The sequence below is a fragment of the Trichosurus vulpecula genome, chromosome 4 (assembly GCF_011100635.1).
Source record: "Trichosurus vulpecula isolate mTriVul1 chromosome 4, mTriVul1.pri, whole genome shotgun sequence".
NCBI lineage: Eukaryota > Metazoa > Chordata > Mammalia > Diprotodontia > Phalangeridae > Trichosurus > Trichosurus vulpecula.
Genome location: NC_050576.1, coordinates 269,830,077 through 269,850,110, shown reverse-complemented (window position 1 = coordinate 269,850,110; position 20,034 = coordinate 269,830,077). Strand labels below are relative to the sequence as shown.

The window sequence follows — 20,034 nt, the reverse complement described above, 5'->3', positions numbered from 1 at the left end:
TTTTTAAGAATAGGAAAAACCTTAGAATATTTATAGATTGGAGATAAGAGGTCATTAAAAAGCAGGAATTGAAGAAACATCTTAGAAGCTTCATCAAAGTGGATCATTCAACTGGATTCAATCCAACAAGAACTCATCAAGCATCTATGATGTTCACAACACCAGGCTAGGCACTCCAAAGGTAGCCTGGAGGCACAGTGGAGAGGACTCCATATCTACAGCCAGGAAAACTTGAGTTCAAATGAGTGGTACAGCCTCGGGCAAGTCACTTGACTTCTGTTTCTCTCGATTTCCTTATCTGTAAAATGGGGGTAATAATAGTATCTACCTCCTAGGGATGTTGTGAGGATCAAATGAGATAACATTTGTAAAGTGCATAGCACAGTACATAGCAAATGCAATGCAAATGTTAGCTATTGCTGCAAATAAAAACATTATTTTAAAAAGTCTCTACCTTCAAGAGCTTACTTTTATTTCAGTTTTATTTTATTACTCATTCCATTTACTTTGTTATAATCATTCAGGATATTGTTTTCCAAGTTCAATTCATTTCATTGCGTATCAATTCATCTAAGCTGTTCCATGATTCTCTGAAAATTCCTCAGATTCAGCTTCATAACATTTCTTATTCTTTCAATCACCAGGTTTACAACCTTGCCACAATCTTAGACTTTTTTTCTCTTATTTTCCTTTCTCTTATCACTCTCTACCCACAACTATTCAATCATAGTGTTTCCAATTCTGTCTTACAACTCTTCTCTCATCTGTCCCCTTTTCTCCACTTATATGACCATTGTCCCACTTCAGGTTTCTACTACCTTATTCCCTACTTACATCCAGCTCAAGATGTCCAACAGGCAGTTGGTGATGTGGAACCGAAGCTCACGAAAGAGTGACTCTCTGGACTGGCACTAAAGAGAACGTGGCTATCTTGTACATAGGAATTATAACTGAACCAATGGGTGCTGCTGAGCTCACCAAGAAAGACGGTATAGAGAAAGAAGAGAAGAGGGTCTAGAACAAAGCTTCAAGTAGAGATATATATATATATATATTTACATATATATATATTTACATAATCTTGAGGGATATGAGATAGATTATTAAATAATAAAAGGACAATAGGGATCCTTCCAACAAGTATGAGAAAAGCCAAGAGAGAGAGAAGCCAAGAAGGAGAATTTAACCAGGAGGAGGGGGTGACAATGCAGAATCTGAGAATGCCACAACTAGAGATGCCCTTAGATATTATCTAGACCAAAACTCTCACTTTTCTGTACAAGAAACTAAAGCCAAGGAAGGGAAGTGGTTTGCCCATGTTCAGTAGCAAAGATGAGAACCCAGATCTTCTCCCTCCAAAGCCCACACACGAGCTTTCCTTGAACTGGGGCTATATTGTGGAGAACCTTGAGCTCCAGACAAAGGAGCCTGGACTATATCCTCTAGAGGATGGACAGTCATTGAAACTTTTGAATAAGGGCACAGGGGACAAGTACTGTGGACTATCTGGCAAAGACTTTTTCCACAGGTGTATTCAGTACAGTTGGTTCAGCTATGAGCATTGAATTTATCTGTCACAATTAGTCATTCCCAGCAGGCCACAGGAGGGGCCCGTTCATGGTAATTAGGAGACTTGTCCTGTTACTGGGCTTTTGCAGAAATCTGATATCTCTGGTGCTATTTTACTGCTACCAAGCAGATACACCATGGCAATGAATCACTCCATGGTTAATCAGCACCTCTGACTGCCTCCTATCTGAAAGCTTTTAGCAATGTGTAAACACATTGTAAATGAATGTTAATTTACTTAACCACTAAGAAACATAATATAAAGCAAATAATATATTGCTCTGAATGTTTTGTCTCATGGTACAACAGATATCTTCAGGAAGACGAGAGATAATTAAGGGACTGGACAGAATAATAGAAACTTTGAGAAAATAGTAAGAGCAGAGGTGGCAAATATGGCCGTCAGGCCACAACGTGCATGTAACATTCCCCAGTGGAACCAAATCAAAATGTAAATGGGAAATATTTAACAAAATAAATAAAAGTACAATAAAATGCAGAGAATGTCAATATGCAGTTTTCTAAATCCATCTGTGGCCAGTAGAGAGTCCTTATGTATAGCTTAGCAGCCTCCCCTTATTTGAGTTTGACACTACTGGGTAAGAATACACATACTTTGCTTTCATACTCACACATATGTGTATATATGTATGTATGTGCGTATATATATTTATATTTATATATACATACACATATTGTGCTTTCATATATACATATACACATATGTATGTGTGTATTTATGTATACATGTATATATCTGTTGCATATGTGTTATGTGCATATACATGTATGTGTGCATATGTGTATGTGTACGTGCATATATACACGGATATATTCTACGTATGAATATATACACACACATTATATATATGTAGGTGTGTGTATACATATATACTATGGAAAAAAAGAGTTCACATCACCATGCCGAATTCAGAGTCCGACAACCTGGATTCTAATCCCAGCCCAGTTTCTTACTCCTTATGTGAGGTGGGGTGAGCATCCATTTCCACATCTATGAAAAGAGGGGATTGATCAAGATGATTTCTCATGGTCCCTGCCAGCTCTAAATCTATGACTATCTTTTTCTTTCTACAGAAAGTACCAATTATCCTTAGAACCGTGATTTGCAAGAAGAAATGTCATTAAAAGTTAATTGTGTAAAATAAAATGTCTTTATCATTGCTATTGTTATCATGTTATTGGCAGAATAAAATTAAAGAATTAAAAAGAGCAAATATTTCAATATTATATACAAATAGGTTTGAGATATATATTTCCTGTAATTATTTTATGGCATATGTCTATGCTTTTTGCAACAAATTCTGCTAAAGATTCTCTCTAAAAGTAAGACTATGTTATTAAGAGCAGGTGGAAATTTAGAACCTCAAAACAGAAATTTCAAAAAGGTTCTTCTCTTAACAAAAAGAGCAAAGAATTTGGGGTCAGATGCCATGAATTTCAAATTCTGGTCCAAGGGACTTTAAGCAAGAAACTTTGCCTTCATACTGCTCAGTTTCCTCATTTGTCAAAGAGGGATTGTGAGATCTCTCAAGTCTCTTCTAATTCCAAGTCCTAAAATTCTAAAAAATTTATTATTCCTGGCAATATAAGCATTGCTAGCCACTGTAAAGCGGAAGCTATTTTTATAGACTATCGGTGGAGGAGGGGAGAAGAGTGTCATTTGGCAGCTGAATGCTCAGTAACTGATCTTCCTTTTCAGCTAATGGATACCTCCTGCAATTTTAAAGACTTAGGTAAAGTGGGGAGAAATGTAAATGGCAGGCTTTTACAAGGCTTCAAGGAAATTTCAATAATATTTTCTGAATATCAAGTCATTTTGCTAGAACCTTGAGTAGGGGTGGGTATCATTACTTATACAGAGCCGGATATTGTGATTTAGGGGTGAGCCTCCTGGGGCCCCCTTCAGCTACTGAAGCACTAAACTTTAGAGAACTTGGACTAGAGAAAGAGAACAGTTTTAGAGCCAGTGGGCCTTGGGGTCAAATCCCAGCTCTTCAGTTTATTACCTGTGTAGCCTTGGACAAATCAGGTAACAGCTCTGGGCCTCCACTTCCCAATTATGGAATAAGATGACTTCTATGTACCCTCCTAGCTCTGAATCTGTGACTCCCTAATAGGATTCCTTAGGATATGTACTTACCCCTCTGGGAAGCTGGCAGAATTCTGCCTACAAGGAGATAATCTCCTCTTGCTCATTCTAAAAGCTAAATGTCAAACTCCCAATGGTTTTCCCTCATCACTGTTAGGAAAAGAAAAGGACCTCTTATGTACATAGAGGATTTTGAGTATTCAAATGGGATTAGGGTTCAGAATTTTGAGGGATGGAGAGACCCCCTGCCCAGGGATCTTTAATATGAAGCAGGTCAGAGACAAGAGAGAAGCCAGCAGGGCATAGTTTGTCTTCACCTTTCTGTTTGCAGGAAAGCTTAATATTAAGAGTCCTATGAATGACGAGTGTTCACCGGTTCACTACCAACTGCATCTTTTTTAAAGAAACATGACCCTCTGATGAAATGGATCAGATCAGGGCTAAGTGAAATAAAGGAGGAGGAGAGAGGGAAGGAGGAAGAGGAGAAGGAGAAGGAGGAAGAATAAGAAGGATGATGCTGGGGTATCTGCTTGGAGGAGGTATTCACCGTTGTGTAAGTCTCTGAAAGGATGAACAAATTTGAATTTTAGATGAGTGGAATGCTGCAATGGTAATTTAAATTTGAAGATGTTTCCCACCCATTAATAGGCCCATGTGACCTGCTTATGTCATAGAAAGCCTAAGCCACATGTGGTGGGAGGAGCTTGCTGAATGAGAGGAACTGGAAGGATGGAGCAGGAAATTCTGAGAGCAGTTAGAGCTGAGGGAGAGAGCAGATGCGTCCTAGCTGTGCTGTGAGTATGTGTTGATGGCAAGGCCCTAGCAAGGGGCAGGGAGGTTATGGAATGAAATCATTCTCTGCTGTGATAATGTGTATTAATTTCTTTGCTGCTATGATGGACTGGGCTTATTGGTTTTGGGATCTGGTTGTCTGGTGTCTGAATAAATGGTTTACTTCTACCTTCTATATGAGAGTCTCTTATACTTTGCGAAACAGAACTACATAAGCATACTGACAATTATCCTCTATATTGTGATTATTGCCTTCCTAATACAGATGCCCACTGACGATCATTCTTCATGGGATGAGCCCTAAATAGTGAATAAAACTGTTCTAAATATTTACATCACTGAGTAGCCAAATTATTCTGTGTCCCTGGGAAGCCCTGACAATAGGAATGACAGAGCTAATAATAAAAACCTTACAAATATTCCTCTTGCCTTGGGTCTCCACAGTATACATGGTTTAAACAGGTTTATACTATTGCACTAAGACTTCTGGGACACTGTGTATAGTGTGAATATCTTTGAGCCAGCAAGACATGAGTTCAAATCTTGCTTCAGATACTTACCAGAGGTGTGACCTTAGGAAAGGCCTGTCACAACTTTCCCAAGCCCCAGTTTCTTCAGCTATAAAAAGGGTAATCATGGCATCTATCTTACAGGTTTATAAGACTTAAATGGGCAAATATGTGCAAAGCATTTAACAACTCAAAAATGCAACATGAATTTCAGTTAATACTATTACTATCAGATCTTCCCTGTAAGTGTATACCTACACCCCACACAATTCATTGAGAGGCAGCTAGTGGTCCAGTAGAAAGAGTTCTGGAAGAGGCAGCTAGGTGGTACAACAGATAGAGCACCTGCCCTGGAGTCAGGAGGACCTGAGTTCAAATACCAGCCTCAAACACTTGACACTTACTAGTTGTGTGACCCTGGGCAAGTCACTTAACCCCTGATTGCCTCACACACACACAAAAAAAAGCTATGGAGGCAAGAAGAACTGAGTTCAAATCCTGCCTCAGACATTTCTAGCTGTGTGACCCTGGGCAAGTCATTTAACCTCTGCCTGCCCCAGTTTCTTCATCTGTAAAATGGTTATGAAACAGCACCTACCTTGCAGGGTTGCTATGAGGCTCAAATGAGATAATATTTGTAAAGTGCTTAGCATGTACATAATAAGTGCTAGATAAATGCTTATTCCCCTTTCCTTATCTTCCCTTACTTTCATTTCACGATTTATAATTAAAGGCAGCCTTTCACATGGGTAAGCACTTAACAAATACATTTTCTTGACAATATGAAAAAGCCAAACTGATTACCAACAAGGGACACAGTCTAATGGTTAAAGGCACAGTCACAGAAGTCTAGACTTTTATTCTATTTTGCATTCAAGCCACCACCTCCTCAGTCTCACGTCCACTTCATCGATCAGGCAAAGTCCTACTTCCAAACAACATTCCAGTGCACAGTTAAATCAGTAAAATTTGGAAATCCCAGAAATATAAAATGGATTCCAAAGGAAGTGCCTTTTTCTTTTAGTGTAATAAAGTATCTTAAATACATATTACTATATAAAATTCAAGGAGTCCATGTTGATTACAAAGAATTAATTTTGTTTCTTTTAAAATAAGAAAGATGATTTTAGAAACCATGGATTAGCTCCCAGTATGTGGGTGTAACCAATTTGTCTTTGTTGGGAAGTCCGCCATGCCTTCACAGGAGGTAACTTGTAACAACACTGCCTTCTGCCTTTATTTAATTTTTTTAAAAGAGGATTGTGATCTCCAAGACAAAACTACTTGAAACACCTGGAAAGTTCTGCATTGCAAATTCAAAGGAATTTGAATCGCAGGCTTCCAAAGAACAGAAGTTAAGAAATAAAGAGTTTCGCTACAAATGATTTTCAGTGCACCACAGACTAGAGGATCGTTTTGGAGATTTTTTTCCTCCGTATTTTAGATATTGGTAAATTAAAGGGGAAAAATGGTTTTTCCAAAAAAAATTATGGAAATGTGAACTTTAATTAAAGCCAAACTTTTATGGGACTGGTTTCCACTATACAAAAAGATTTATCTTCATGAATCTTGAGCTTCATTTGAGCAGGACTTCCCAGAAGGCCCCATCACTTACTCTTAATTTGATGTGAGAAGTAGACTGACATAGGGAGATCTTTACCTTTCAAATTCTGGACATGCCCTAGAGTATAACTACATCCACAATACAATTAGAGAAAAAATTCAAAGCAGTATCTCTTTTGTGTATCCATTACAAACATTGCTAAGATAGCAAAGACCTTACTTTTCACATCTATAAATAGGGCTAAGCTAATTCATTGGATTATTTTGAGAGAAATGTGCCCTAAACTTTTCACAAGAAAAATGTCACTTATCATCATCGTCATTATTTATTACTATTACTATTGGCTGGAAGATGGATTCAAATCTGGTATTAGATTATTGCCATGGGAAAATCATTTTATACACGGGAAAATCATTTTTCTCTGTACCTTGGTTTACTCATCTGTAAAATGAGGATGCCTGTAGTACCTATCTCAGAGTGTTGTCCTGGGGCTCAAATAAAATCATGAATATAAAAGGCTTTGCAAACTTTAAATCACCATAGAAGTGTCAATAGTGATTAGCTGACTTTATTATTTATACAGAAATAATGCATTGCTATATGCTTCAATCTCAAAACAAGCCAAATTCTGCTTTAAAATACACACAACTACAATTCCTTCAATAAAGAGTCAGAGTATGCCTCAAAGGAAATTGTTTTTACAATTTGATTTACAATTTCCTTTAGCAGTTGAAAAGTGAGGCCTCTGAACATATAAGCATCCCTTCTGTTCCTCTACAACAAAGCCACATTTTAGGGTCCCAGGTATGTGACTTAATAGCCAAATTATTTCCATTCAGTGAAGAATTTATTTGTTGTGACTTATGGTGGGAGGTGGAAGAAATGTAGGGGTGTCTTTTTGCTTTTTTTAGTGAGATTAGCCTAAGACAATCCTTGGGAAAGCCAAAATAGTTTCTCCCTCATACCCCTTTGCAGAACACCCCCTTCTGCAGGCTGATTGGCTTACCAGACAAAGGCCATATCCAGCAGTTATTATCTGTTGGCTCATGGGGTGGTTCCATATCTACCTATCTATCCCACCTGCTTTATGATTTTCCTCTTTCTTCCTATTGTTCCTTCCCCTGGCACTTCTCACTGAGATGCCTTCCTGACTCCACTTACTTTCTCGCTAAAATCAAGATTATCACTCCCTAGTTGCTCTCCCACAGGGATAAGACTTCACCTACTCTGGCAATAGATAACAAGTAGTATCTATCATTAAGTTACAAAATTATAGGTGGTCCCTCACCAGAGCAAGGCAACTTTTTATTACTCCCTAACTTTCTCTATCCTACTCAACACAATAGCTATTTCAAACTTTCTTATTAAGCCTTCTGAGAAAAAGAAAACTAGGTGGGGAACTAGTCCAGAGCCCAACAGGAAGGCAGAAGAGACAAGAGGATGAAGAATTAAAATTTGCTCTTCTGCTTACTTGCAGGAGAAAGGAAAGAACCTTCTAAGATGCTGCCTACCAGGAAGAAAGTGGGAGGGAAGGGATCATAGTCCATGGATCCAGAACTGAAGAGGAGGGTATGAGAAGCCATCCAGTTCAGGGATGGGGAATCTGTGGCCTCAAGGACACATGTGGCCCTCTAGGTCCTCAAGTGTGGCCCTTTGACTGAATCCAAAAGGATTTATTCTGTGACGTTTGGGTTCAGTCAAAGGGCCACAGTTGAGGTTCTAGAGGGCCACATGTGGCCTTAAGGCCACAGGTTTCATACTCCTGATTAGCCCAACCTCTTCATTTGACAGGTGAGGAAACTAAAGCTCAGGGAGGTTAGATAACTAACCCAGAAAGTCAGATAAGTAACAAGTACCAGAGCTAGGTTTGAATCCCAGTCTCCTGATCCAAGAACCAGTATGTCCTTAAACACCATTCACTATTTATGGCCAGATCAGGTCATGTGCCAGGACCTAGCTAACTCAGCTCTGCTCTCTTGAGATGTGGACACAATATCTGATTTTCTGGCAGAGCTGGGAATGAATACCTTAAAGTCAGTAAAGGGGCACACACACACACACACACACACACTTTTCCAAATGACAAGTCAAGTTGGAATCAAGGAGGTCCTTCCCTAATAATAAACATGAAGCACCCTCAGTCAAGTGAATGTGGCTTATTGAAGGCCATCTATTATTCTGGCTAGAGCCCAGTGGGAGAGCAGTGAGCTCTCCCAACTCCACCTCAAATCCATAATGAACAGCCAGAAGATAATTTGGTGTCATTTGTGATTACATATCGCCAAGGATGGCTAAGTAGGCAGAGTCCCATTAGAAGAAATAAATTCATATTTATATTTGCTTGATACTTATCAAAGTCTGACACACATAAATATACACATATACCTAAAACTTAGTGTCTCTCAAATAAACATCAAGAATATACACTGGCAATGTCACCATAGGAACACATGTTAATCTGGTAAATGACCTCTGTTCCAAAATGAGAAATGGTGGCAATTGTGGATGTTACACCCGTCCACACTCTCTAACAACTAAATCAACACTAAGAAAAATTATGAGGAGGGGCTCCTTGGTATTGGGGGAGGGAGGAGGAAAGGAATTTTCCATAGACTCACCAATAAAGTAATTGTTTCCTAAGGCAAGCATTTCCTCAGAGAGCACGAGACCACCCAGTGCTTGGAGGAGAGTAACACTTCTGCCATCAATAAGGGAGCATTGCTTAAACCCAGTTGCTGTGACCTTCCAAAGCAAAATAAGAGATGCTGTGGCATCTTTCCAAATCCTGAAAATGGAAGCAAAAGAAAAATTGAGCTACAAATCACCTTCTGGGAAAACCCATCTCAAGAATCAGTCAATCAAACCATCAAAAAAGGATGATGATAATAATAAGATGAAGAGAGTCCCAACAGTTTGCTTCAGTTTCCTCATCTATAAAATAGAGATAATAATAACCCCTCCCTCCTAGGGCTGTTGCCAGGACAAAATGAAATGCTATTGTAAAGCTCTTTGAAAAACTTAAAGGGCTATACAAATACTATTATTAAAAGCAAATAGCCTTCTAGTTACCTATTTTATTCACTTATTTTACATGGCTTTCTACAAATTAAAACTGAAATTCTATCTCTTATTCTCATTCAAAATGTAGAAAGTGGTTGCTTATATAAGGTACAGGAGCTTTCGGTCTAAACTATCTTAATTTTTGAAAGTTTTCAATAGCCATTTTAATAAGAAATATAAACTAAACACTATGTTTTTTCATGCAGAGGTAACTCCCACAGTTATTTATCATATACAGAACCTCCAGAATTTAAATAGTAACAGTAAGCTGCCCTTTATATGCCCCCCTTGGATTTACAAAGCACTTTATGGCTCTTATCACATTTGAGCCTAAAAAATACCCCTATAATGTAGACAGTACAGTTATTATCATCTTTCTTTTACAGACAAAAAAACTGAGGCACACCAAAATGATGTGATTGGCCTGAGGTCAGAGGGCTCTTTTCACTACATCATGGTTAAAGTAATTTAAAGGAAGTACGTGGTACAAAAATTATAAAACATTAAGTGCAGGGTAAATGTTTTTAAATAACAGAACACATAAGACCCTTGAAATAATACCTCCGTTATAATGAAGCTGTGGTCAGCTAGTCACTGTGTTCAGTTCAAATCACTATCATTTAAGAGGGTCTGGCAGAGCTTCAAGTTGGTTCATGGAAGAACCATAAAAATATTTCCAGAGTCAGAATATAGAAGCTTTTTTAGGAAAAACAAAAAAGAACTGGGACAATTAGAATGGAAGGCTATGAGCTATTCAAAAAGAGGATATGACAGGTAATAATATTCAAATAAGAGTAATTAGTTATTCCTTATATCATTGAGGCTAGCAGATGAAAAGGCTCCAAGTTGGATGTCATGGGATAAAACATTTATCACAGGAGTTTCCAACCGGTAGGTCAGTATCTAGCAACAGATTTCCTAGCCAGTGGTTGCTTTCACATATGTTGAGTTGGCAGGGATTCCAGTCAGGGAAGGAACACAGTCAGCCAGAGAGTTCCTACTCTAACTCCAACCTTGAGCTTCATCTGGCAGAATTCCCAGTATTTACATCCTACCCACCCACCCACAGAAATCTCAGGGCTTTTTAAAAATGAAAAAGAACTCCTGGTTAAAAAAAAAAAAGCTGAAGACTCCTGATTTGGGGCATGAAAGGTATCCAAGTGCCATAATGTGTAAGATGGATTAAGGTAGGAAGGATTTGGATCAATTCTCTTTAGAATCAAGAAGCTACCACTTCCTTCATAAAGAGCCTCAAAAGGGAACGTATCCAGTGGTGTGGTCAAAGCCATCTGGCCAACAACATTATATATAGTATGGCATACAAATTCTAGCAGTATTCTTGGACCAGAGAACTCTGCCTTAGGGTGACACTCAAGCATGTGTCTTTTCTCTCTGACATTTATTCGCTACATGACCCTAGAAAAGTCTCTTAGCTCTCCTGGGTTCAGCTGCAATATGGAAGATGGAATGGACATGGGAAAGACTGGAAGCAGACTATTTCAATAGTATGAACAAAAACTATGAACCAAACTTTGTGGTGGATATTTGAGTGGAGAAAGCAGATTCCCAAACAGCTTCTCTTATTCTAGTTGTAATGGTTTTGTTTGGATATTTTTTCAATTTCGTATAACTAAATTTCATATTTTTCAATTTTTTCAATTTCATATAACTAAAATTTCTGCCTTTGGGGAATACTTCTATACCTTGTTTGTTCTTGACCAAAGTTCTACCCTTAGCCATAGCTATGAAAGGTTACTAATCTGCTTGTTTTCTCATCTTTTTTTAATGGTACGACCTTTTGTATTCAGATAGTGTATCCTGTGATACATGGTGTAAGTTGTTGTTCTAAACCTAGTTTCTGTCAAACTATTTCCCAGTTTTCCCCAGCAATTCTAGACAAGGAACGCTTCCTGTTCTTCCCAAGATAGTGCACCTCCCATCTTTTCTTTTGCATTGGCTATCTCCATGCCTAGGTACATTCCCTCCTTACCTCCACCCCACAAAATATCTTACTTCATTTCAAACTCAATTCAAGAACCACCTTGTTAATAAGCTTAGCAACTGAATAAATGTGGAGGATGAGCGAGAGGGAAGAGGCAAGGCTGACTCCAATGTAACTCAGTTAACTGTAAGGATGGTAGGGTCCTCTTCAATAATAAGGGCTTCCTTGCTATTTTCATTCATCTATTTTGGGTCAGGGAAAGATTAATATTTCAATTTAAAATTTGGATATTCTATGAATATCAAGTGACCCAATAACCCACTGAAATGGTGAAAGGCTTAACATCTTTTTTGAAGACAAACACGATTGGGAAAAGTTCTCATGCATGCCTCTGGATCTTGACTGCTCTCTTCTGCATTCCTAGCCCTACTGTGAAGCTGCCAAACAACTTCATCGGTATAGATGATCAATTACGTGACACTTCCTCCTCTGTTCCCTGGGTGGCATTGGCTGTGCCCACATATGTAACTGATGAGATTTTTCAGTAATAAATTGTTTACATGGGTAAATACATCTGAACATAGCATTTATATTTTAACACATTAACTATTATTTAGTGTTCTCTCACAAACCCACCTGAAATTCCACCAGATACCCTTAAGAATTCTGTGGGTCATTTTTTTTATTAAAAATTTCCAGTAATTGCCCAGCAGACACAATGACCCCTCTAAAAATTTGGCAAACACAACATATCTATGATACTTATCATTGAAAAGTCAGGTATCTTAAACCAAGCAAACAAAACCACATTCTTACTTTACTGAAGTATTTTGTGGGACTTCAAAGGATACCAGCCGGCCTCCAGAAGAATTATTGGAACTGGCATTCCCACAGGCAATATCCGGGATTATCTGAAAGCAATAATAGCTGGTTATTTTTCATTCTTGATATGTCGATAAGGAAAATAAATCTTATCAGAAGGAAATACCACCAATAGCATTCTCTCAGTTCTGTTTAAGGAAGAAAGAATAAACCCCTAAGAGCTAAGAAACCATCAATCCTTTTAACACCCAGAGATTGCTTCATGGTCCTTCTGTGAATTAAGGTAATGGAAAAGATTGAGTATGAGGGAAGCAATGAAGATTTTAATCTTTTATTGTTTAATTTTTCATTCATTCAACAAATCCTTCTTGAGCCCCTTTAGGATGGGGTTGAGTGATTAAAAGATCAAGCTTGGTCTTTAAAGCACATCATGCTAATTAGGAGAAAAATTCTTCGTAATTATGATGAAGAAAGTCCACCAAGAACTCACAACTGATTGGCAGGGGGGCAGGGCAGGGAGAATGAGGGACAAGGGCTTGTGTCTCAATGAAAGTTCTCTACTTCAGAGCTGGGCCATGTATCCTTGTGTAGGCGGCCAGGGTTGTTTAATGAGTTCAGTGTCATTCAGTTTTGTTTTATAGTACCACATTACATGCGTGCATGTATATGTATGTACATGTGCATGTAGATGTAGATGTAAATGTATTTTCTCCTTTTTGTTTTATTTTCTAATGACAAGTTCCTAGAAGAAAAACACTAGTATCTATACTTAGTAAAAAGGAAATGCCCTTCTATCTCAGAATGAAAAAGCATTCCCTCAAAAGGAGACATTTTATTAACATCATGGTCATGACTGTATTACACTGGGCAAATTATTTGTTTCATCTCAAGGTAGCCCAACATATCACCACCTCATGTCACACACAAAAGGAGAAAAGATGATCACTGAAAGTGCCCATCAATTAATGATTAATAATTAATTACAATTAACAATTAATTAGTCTCTTCTTATAAAATGAGAGTCATTAATACTTGTCACCTATCCCAAGAGACTACAAGCACTATTAGGGAGAAGATCCCTTTGGTAGACCCTGAATATTGTGATCCTAAAGGGATTTCAATCTCACCTGGAGGACGCTTGCATTTTAACCAGGATCAAAATTAGTCACATTTGGTATATAATGTCTAAAACATCTTTATGTTTTTAAAGAGGCAGAATTAAGTCTAAATGTATTTGTTACTATCCAAATCCTTTAACTTATCTCTAGTCCCCTTGACTACAAAATATCAATGGGACAGAAAGGTGGGGCAAATCGACTTTTACATTTACCACAAGAAGAGTAGCATCTCTTGCCAACCAGTTCGCAGATTTAAGTGGCCATAGGGTGATGGACTTCCTTTTAAAGAGGCTTCCTGATAAACTGAGAATGACACCTGGCATGTATTCAAGAAGGCCTAATACAACTTGAGAACAATTTTTTAACTGAAAAGGGCATAAATTCACCATATTTGGGGGGTAGGCAGGAGAAGCACTAGAGCTCAGGCTGACTGCAGCCTTCATAAACAATTGGGCCAAAAAAGAAATGGGTCGTCTGATAAACATCTGTGTTTTCTATACTTTATTTCTGCCTAGAGAAAGACAACAGAAGATTAAATTATCGCTTTGGTAATAAAATGGACCCCAAAAAACCAATGGGGAAATTGTCAGATACATTTCTCAGATATAGTAAAGATCTATGACTTCTCTCACTGACACTGCAAAATATTTAACAATACGTACTCATGACTGTCTTCAACACTATATGTAGAATATACAATGAAACCCTTTATCCTTTCAATTCAGCTGAAAATCAATGCTTACATAATCGTAGACAGTATTTGTTCCCCAATTCCTATATCCATTACACATGTAAGTTAAAGAATCTGCTGCATAATCTGCCCCTTCACTGAGATCTGGGGATCTATTAATAACTCTTTCTGCCAGTAGGAAGGCAAAGCATAATAACTCATAGCCAAGGATTCAACAAGTGTCAACAAATAGAAGTCGCTGTTACTAAAACAACAAATGAAAATCTGTGAAGCCAGCCTCAAAGAGGACTCTACAAATAGGCATCTCCTATGATAGAGTGACAGTAATAAAATGTTTTCCGATTGGAAACCATTCAGTTTCCATTCTATTTCATTTTTTTGATGGGGGAAGGAGAGGGCAATTGGAGTTAAGTGACTTGCCCAAGGTCACATAGCTAGTAAGTGCATCAAGTATCTGAGGCTGGATTTGAACTCAGGTCCTCCTGACTCCATGGCCAGTGCTCTATTCACTGTGCCACCTAGCTGCCCCAACCATTCAGTTTCAATCACATTGAAATGGCTTGGGCTACAAATAGGGGTCAGCATTTGTTTGGGCTTTGAAGGGTTCTTGTTTGGTTTGGTCTTTTTGCTTGTTTGGGGTATGGAGAAGAGTCTGGTTTCCTATCGGGGAGCTCCCAGTATGGACATTCTTTCTTCTAATGTAGATCCTCAAATTCTTCAGCAACTTAATGAGTCACCTAGGGGACTATGAAATTAAGTGACTTGCCCAGGGTCACAAAACTAGCATAGGATCATAGATTTAGATGACTGGAAAGACGCTAAAGGCCTATTAATCCAATACTCTTACTTTACAGGTGAAAAAACTAAGGCCCAGAGAGGTGAAGTAACTGGCCCCAACATCACCCGAGCAGTAAGTGACAAAGCCAGTATTTGAACGCAGGTCCTCTTTTTCACTGCTCCACACTGTTGGTCTTGAACTGACAGCTTCCTGAATCTAAGGCTGGCCCTCTAACCACTACTTCATGCTGCCTCTAGGCAAATAGATGTACCATAAACAAAGCCTAAACATCAGCAGAAAATCTCCAAATAGAACAGCCTTTGGAGGGATTCCAAAGAGCAGTGTTAGATTCCACTATCATTTCTTCTAGAAAATTCCACAAACTGAGCCATGCCCTTCTAAATCTACCATTTAACCCAAAATGCAAACACATTCCCACTTGAGGGATGGAACCCTGAGATGGTTTTGTTATAATAGTGTCTAATCAGCAAATCACTCCAACAAAACTGTATAGTATCTGGGCTTTTTTTTTTCCTTTTCATTGCTTTTTTCTACTTCCAAAGTAACTATTAACTGGATAATATATACAATAAGAGAGGTAGGGTGGCATAGTAGATAGGGGGATGTGGCCTTGGAATCAGGGAGATCTGGGTTCAAGTTCTGTCTTTGACACTTTGACACTTATGGGTGACCCTGAGCAAGCCTCTTTAACCTCATAGCAGTCCAACAAGGTACTGATCTGCATCTGTGGGAAGTGACACCGGAAAGTAGCAGAAATTACGGATCCAGACCATATATACATATACACACACATATATATACACATATGTGCATATATTATACATACAATGTGTGATTATGTGTACATATATGTATGCCCATGCATATAGACACGTGTCTATATGCGTGTACACATTGTTGTGTTATGCACATATGCATGCACCCACAAACACATAACAAGTTTAACTTGATACAACTCAGTTTTTCATATATCTCGGTGGTTTACAGGAAATGACTTGCATCCATGTTGTGTATGCATACGCATATACATATATATAGATATATACATATATATGCATATGTACATTGTACACATGTGTATTTGTGTGTGTAGAGATACATTGTGTGCATGTGTGTACATATCCATATGTGCGCACACATATAAGTTCAACTGGATTCCACTCAGCTTTACAAGTGTCTTCTTGGGGTAAAGGAAATGACTTGCATCTATGTTCTGTATGTATATACATACACATGCACACACACATACAATATAGATACAAGTCATTTCCTATGAAGCAGCAAGATACATGTAAAGCTGACTGGAGTGAAGCTGAACTTGTAATTCCTCTCCAATCTTCTTGGAAGGGCTGTTTTTACTGTTAAAAAAATCAATGACCATACATTTGAATACCTGGCCTCTTGTGGTGTAGAAAAAAATCCACATGAAAAACTTCATACTCACCTCAATTTCATCCCATTTCATATTCACAACTTTCTGACCCTCTTTTGGCTGCCACGTGGGAAGGGTCACGGTTGCTTGTGAAGGGGGCAAGATTTCGTCGGGCTCTGTCGTTGAGGAGACAGGCTGGAGTTGCCTGGGAGCTGGGGACTCTGTCCAACTGGAGACAGGGAGCTTGGGAGATGCTTGCTCACAGCTGATACCTTTGTAGCCCTCATCACAAATGCAAAGGTACCCGTCCTCGCTGGTGCTACAGTTGCCATGGAGACAAGGGTTGCTGGCACAAGGGTCTGTTACAAACTGAAAGGAAACAATAAATGGGTCAATTACACCCTGCTAAGAAAAGTCATGATCTATTGGAGCAGGACTGGGTAGGGCTAGGAGCGGAGGGGGATGATCTCTGTGTTCCACAAAGCAGCTGCTGTGGAAAATACATTTTAAATTGCATACAAAGAACCTTCCAAGGCTACACCCAGTTGGTAAGCTGAGGAAAGATAAGACTGAGTTTCTAACAGTGAAAAGTTTAATGGACAGTCAGCCCCCAAGCTACAAATGTTAAACAATAGCGACTCCAAGGACAAGTTATTTTGGGGAATGAGTCTAAGCCTGAGTCAACTAGAGTTGAGTCTCTAAAAGGAGATACCAGGTGGGTTATTTTTAAAAGAGTGTCATGTCAAATGACACTAAAAATTTGAAAATAAAGAGATCTCACTTGGCACCTGTTTCAGCACCCTTCCTTTGTTGGTATCTAATAGGGGTGTGGATTCAGCCTCATGGTTTCTCTCCTTCTCCTCCTCCTCCTCTTCCTCCTCTTCCTCCTTCCCCTGTACTGCTCTCCTAGTGACTCCAGAATCTTTGTGAAATGGGTAATATTTTGATGGCATGAATCCATTACTTGATGGACATGATGGATGGAACTTACTTTCAGTGGTAGTCATAAAAAGTGACTGGTACCTTATAGGAAAGAGAATTCAGGACTTTTATTTGGTCTAAGCATCCTGGTTCATATGTGAATTAATTATTCTTGACCAAAGCATCTCTGAGTCACCATTTTATATGATTTTAAGGTGTTTTAAGAAATTGATATGAAAAGATCACCTTCTTCTTTATCTATCTCAAGGGTCTAGCCCCATCTCTCCCATACAAAGCATTCTTTGATGGTCTACTGTTGGCTCAATGCCTGGCACATATACAGTAGGTACTTAATAAATGATCATTGGTTGATTCAGTGTTTATTTGACTGGTCATTCCTGGGGCACAAGACAAACTAGTGCCTCTCTAATCCACCTATCACTCTTATATTCTTTTCTAGAACTGATCTGGAGATAGGAGTCAATACAGATGCCACAACTTCAGTGACCCAAACCTTTCAGCAGTCTCTCACGTCTATGTATTCATTCATTTGTTCATTTGACAAGTCTTCATGGTTATTTAGGCCCTGATGGCAATAACCTTTGGTAGTCTTCCAGCATTTATCATATTCTAGCAGGTACCTATATTTACCTCTATATGAGTCCTGAAGCTCATTGAAGCGCCAGAAATTATATCGCACTTCCTGACCCAGTCTAGTGCCTTTGACAATTCTGCCCATAATACTTGGTAAATATTTGATAAATAAGTGAAGGCATCTCCCATGGCCAAAGACTATTCCTAGCCCTAGTCAACCTTTGGCAAATATGTGCTGTTATTAAAAATGCTTGAATGGTTCCATTAAATAAGTACTCATACTATTATTTAAATAAACATATCTTTTTGTACCACCGAGATTTTATCCTGTTGCTCTCCCTCTCCCCACTCCAAGAATATCATCCCATATCACAAACAACATTTTTAAAAATGATAAAAACCAATGAGTACTTTTTTAAAAAATCTGACAATATATAAAGCATTCCATATCCACAGAGCTCTCACCTCTGCAAAGGAGTTGGGGGAAGAGTTATGTTATGTTATGTTATATTATATTATGTTATATCATATCATATCATATCATATTGTATTACATTTCTTCTTTAGGGCCATACTTGTTCTTTGGAATTTTGGAACATTCACTTTTCCTATTTTATGTTGGTTTTGCCATTTCCATTATTATAGTCATTGTGTAGATAATTGTCTCAGCTCCACTTATTTCATTCTGCATTGGTTCATATAAGATTCTCATGCACCTCTGTATTCGTTGTTTCTTATAATACAGAAATATTCCATTACAATTTGCTCAGCCATTCTCCAGCATAGATAGTAGCATATGGGCAATAGTAGATAGGCATCTACTTTTGTTTCCAGTTATTTACTACCACAAAAAGCAGTATTCCTGCTGTTTAAAACAACAGCAACAATTGTAAGGCATACTTCCTCCAGAAGGCAAGCTAGTAGCCCAATTTTTATATGTGAAAGCCAGGAAATAAATTACAATCCATATGTAAAAAGCTCTTTCTAGGGATTTCATTTCTGTGGGTAAGGATAGCTAAAGGACTGAGGGAGCTCCCAGAAAGCTCAGCAGGCCAATAATTGGAACCCAAGATGAGCTTCCTCAAAGGAGATGAGGGCCCAAGACCATCTCCAGAGAAGTGTGAACCTTTGGCAAGTCACATTGTATATATAGCCTGTCTCTTCTCTCTCTCTCACTAAATTGTTTATGCAAAGGAAATCAGGCGTAAGTGGCTATCAAGGGCAACCATGAAGGGGAACAGAAGTCACAAAAGGGCGATACTCTGAGAGATGTGTGGGGAGCCTTCTCTACCCCAGTGATAGAAGTGGTGTTTTTGCAGGTCAAATTGCATGCACCTGAATAAGCCTCAGATGTCTATTACCACCCATTGGTGTCACCACCTGCCTCCCCCACCAGCTGCCTCCCAATTAGCAGGAAGCAACAGCACTGGAACCCTCAAAAGACAGCCCAAGGAGGGTATCCTTATTTTAAATACCATAGAGATAGCTCTAACAATGGCCATGCAGACAAACGTTTGATTGCACGATACTAACAAAACAAGAAGCAATTTCTAAGACTGCGGGATTTCCTAAATCTGATAAACGCACAAAATTGCAAACAAAACCAATGAAGTATCATTGAAGTGGGAGACTAAAAGAAGTAACAAATTATCAAGAAGAAAGTGAGGGGAGAATGTAAAGATTGAGTCCTCAGATGTATGCTTTTGTTAAAAGCTAAATAGCAAATTATCTGATTGCACCCCAAACTATAAAACATAGTCAAAATAAGAAGGAATTAGGGAACGATTGATACCCAATTGAAAATATCTTCATACTTGCCTGTGCTTTGTGTTAGCTTTTCCGTTAACGATGACCATCTACCCGTTAGCACTGCCTCTATAACAAGGTCATTTTTTCTCTTTAGTATATTTTGTGACATTTTGATTCTATTACATCAGATTTAAGGGAGAAGTGCAATCTCCGAAATAATAATTTTTTGATGATGAACCTCTGATGTCATAACCATTTCTCATATGCATAATTTTCCCTAAAATCACTGCAAACTTTCTCCATGGTGGAGACCAAAGGGAAAGAAAACGTCATTGCTGTAAGAACCTGAAGGTATGAACCACAAGCAAATAAATGACTGATTTATAAAATGAAAAATAAAGGGGGAGCTCATAATCACTAAA

At 38.5% G+C, this 20,034-nt stretch overlaps 1 protein-coding gene across 1 annotated transcript in view; it reads right to left on the bottom strand.

The window, feature by feature from the left end:
* The window catches only part of DNER (delta/notch like EGF repeat containing), a 217,677-nt gene extending 197,958 nt beyond the window's left edge, over window positions 1-19,719 (bottom strand). Inside the window, exons 1-4 of the mRNA XM_036755702.1 lie at window positions 19,678-19,719; window positions 16,421-16,717; window positions 12,363-12,457; window positions 9,163-9,329 (exon numbers count right to left, since the gene is read on the bottom strand). Coding sequence (XP_036611597.1) covers window positions 9,163-9,329; window positions 12,363-12,457; window positions 16,421-16,717; window positions 19,678-19,719 — 601 coding nt within the window. The remainder of the gene's footprint in view (window positions 1-9,162; window positions 9,330-12,362; window positions 12,458-16,420; window positions 16,718-19,677) is intronic.
* Between the last annotated feature and the right edge of the window lie 315 nt (window positions 19,720-20,034).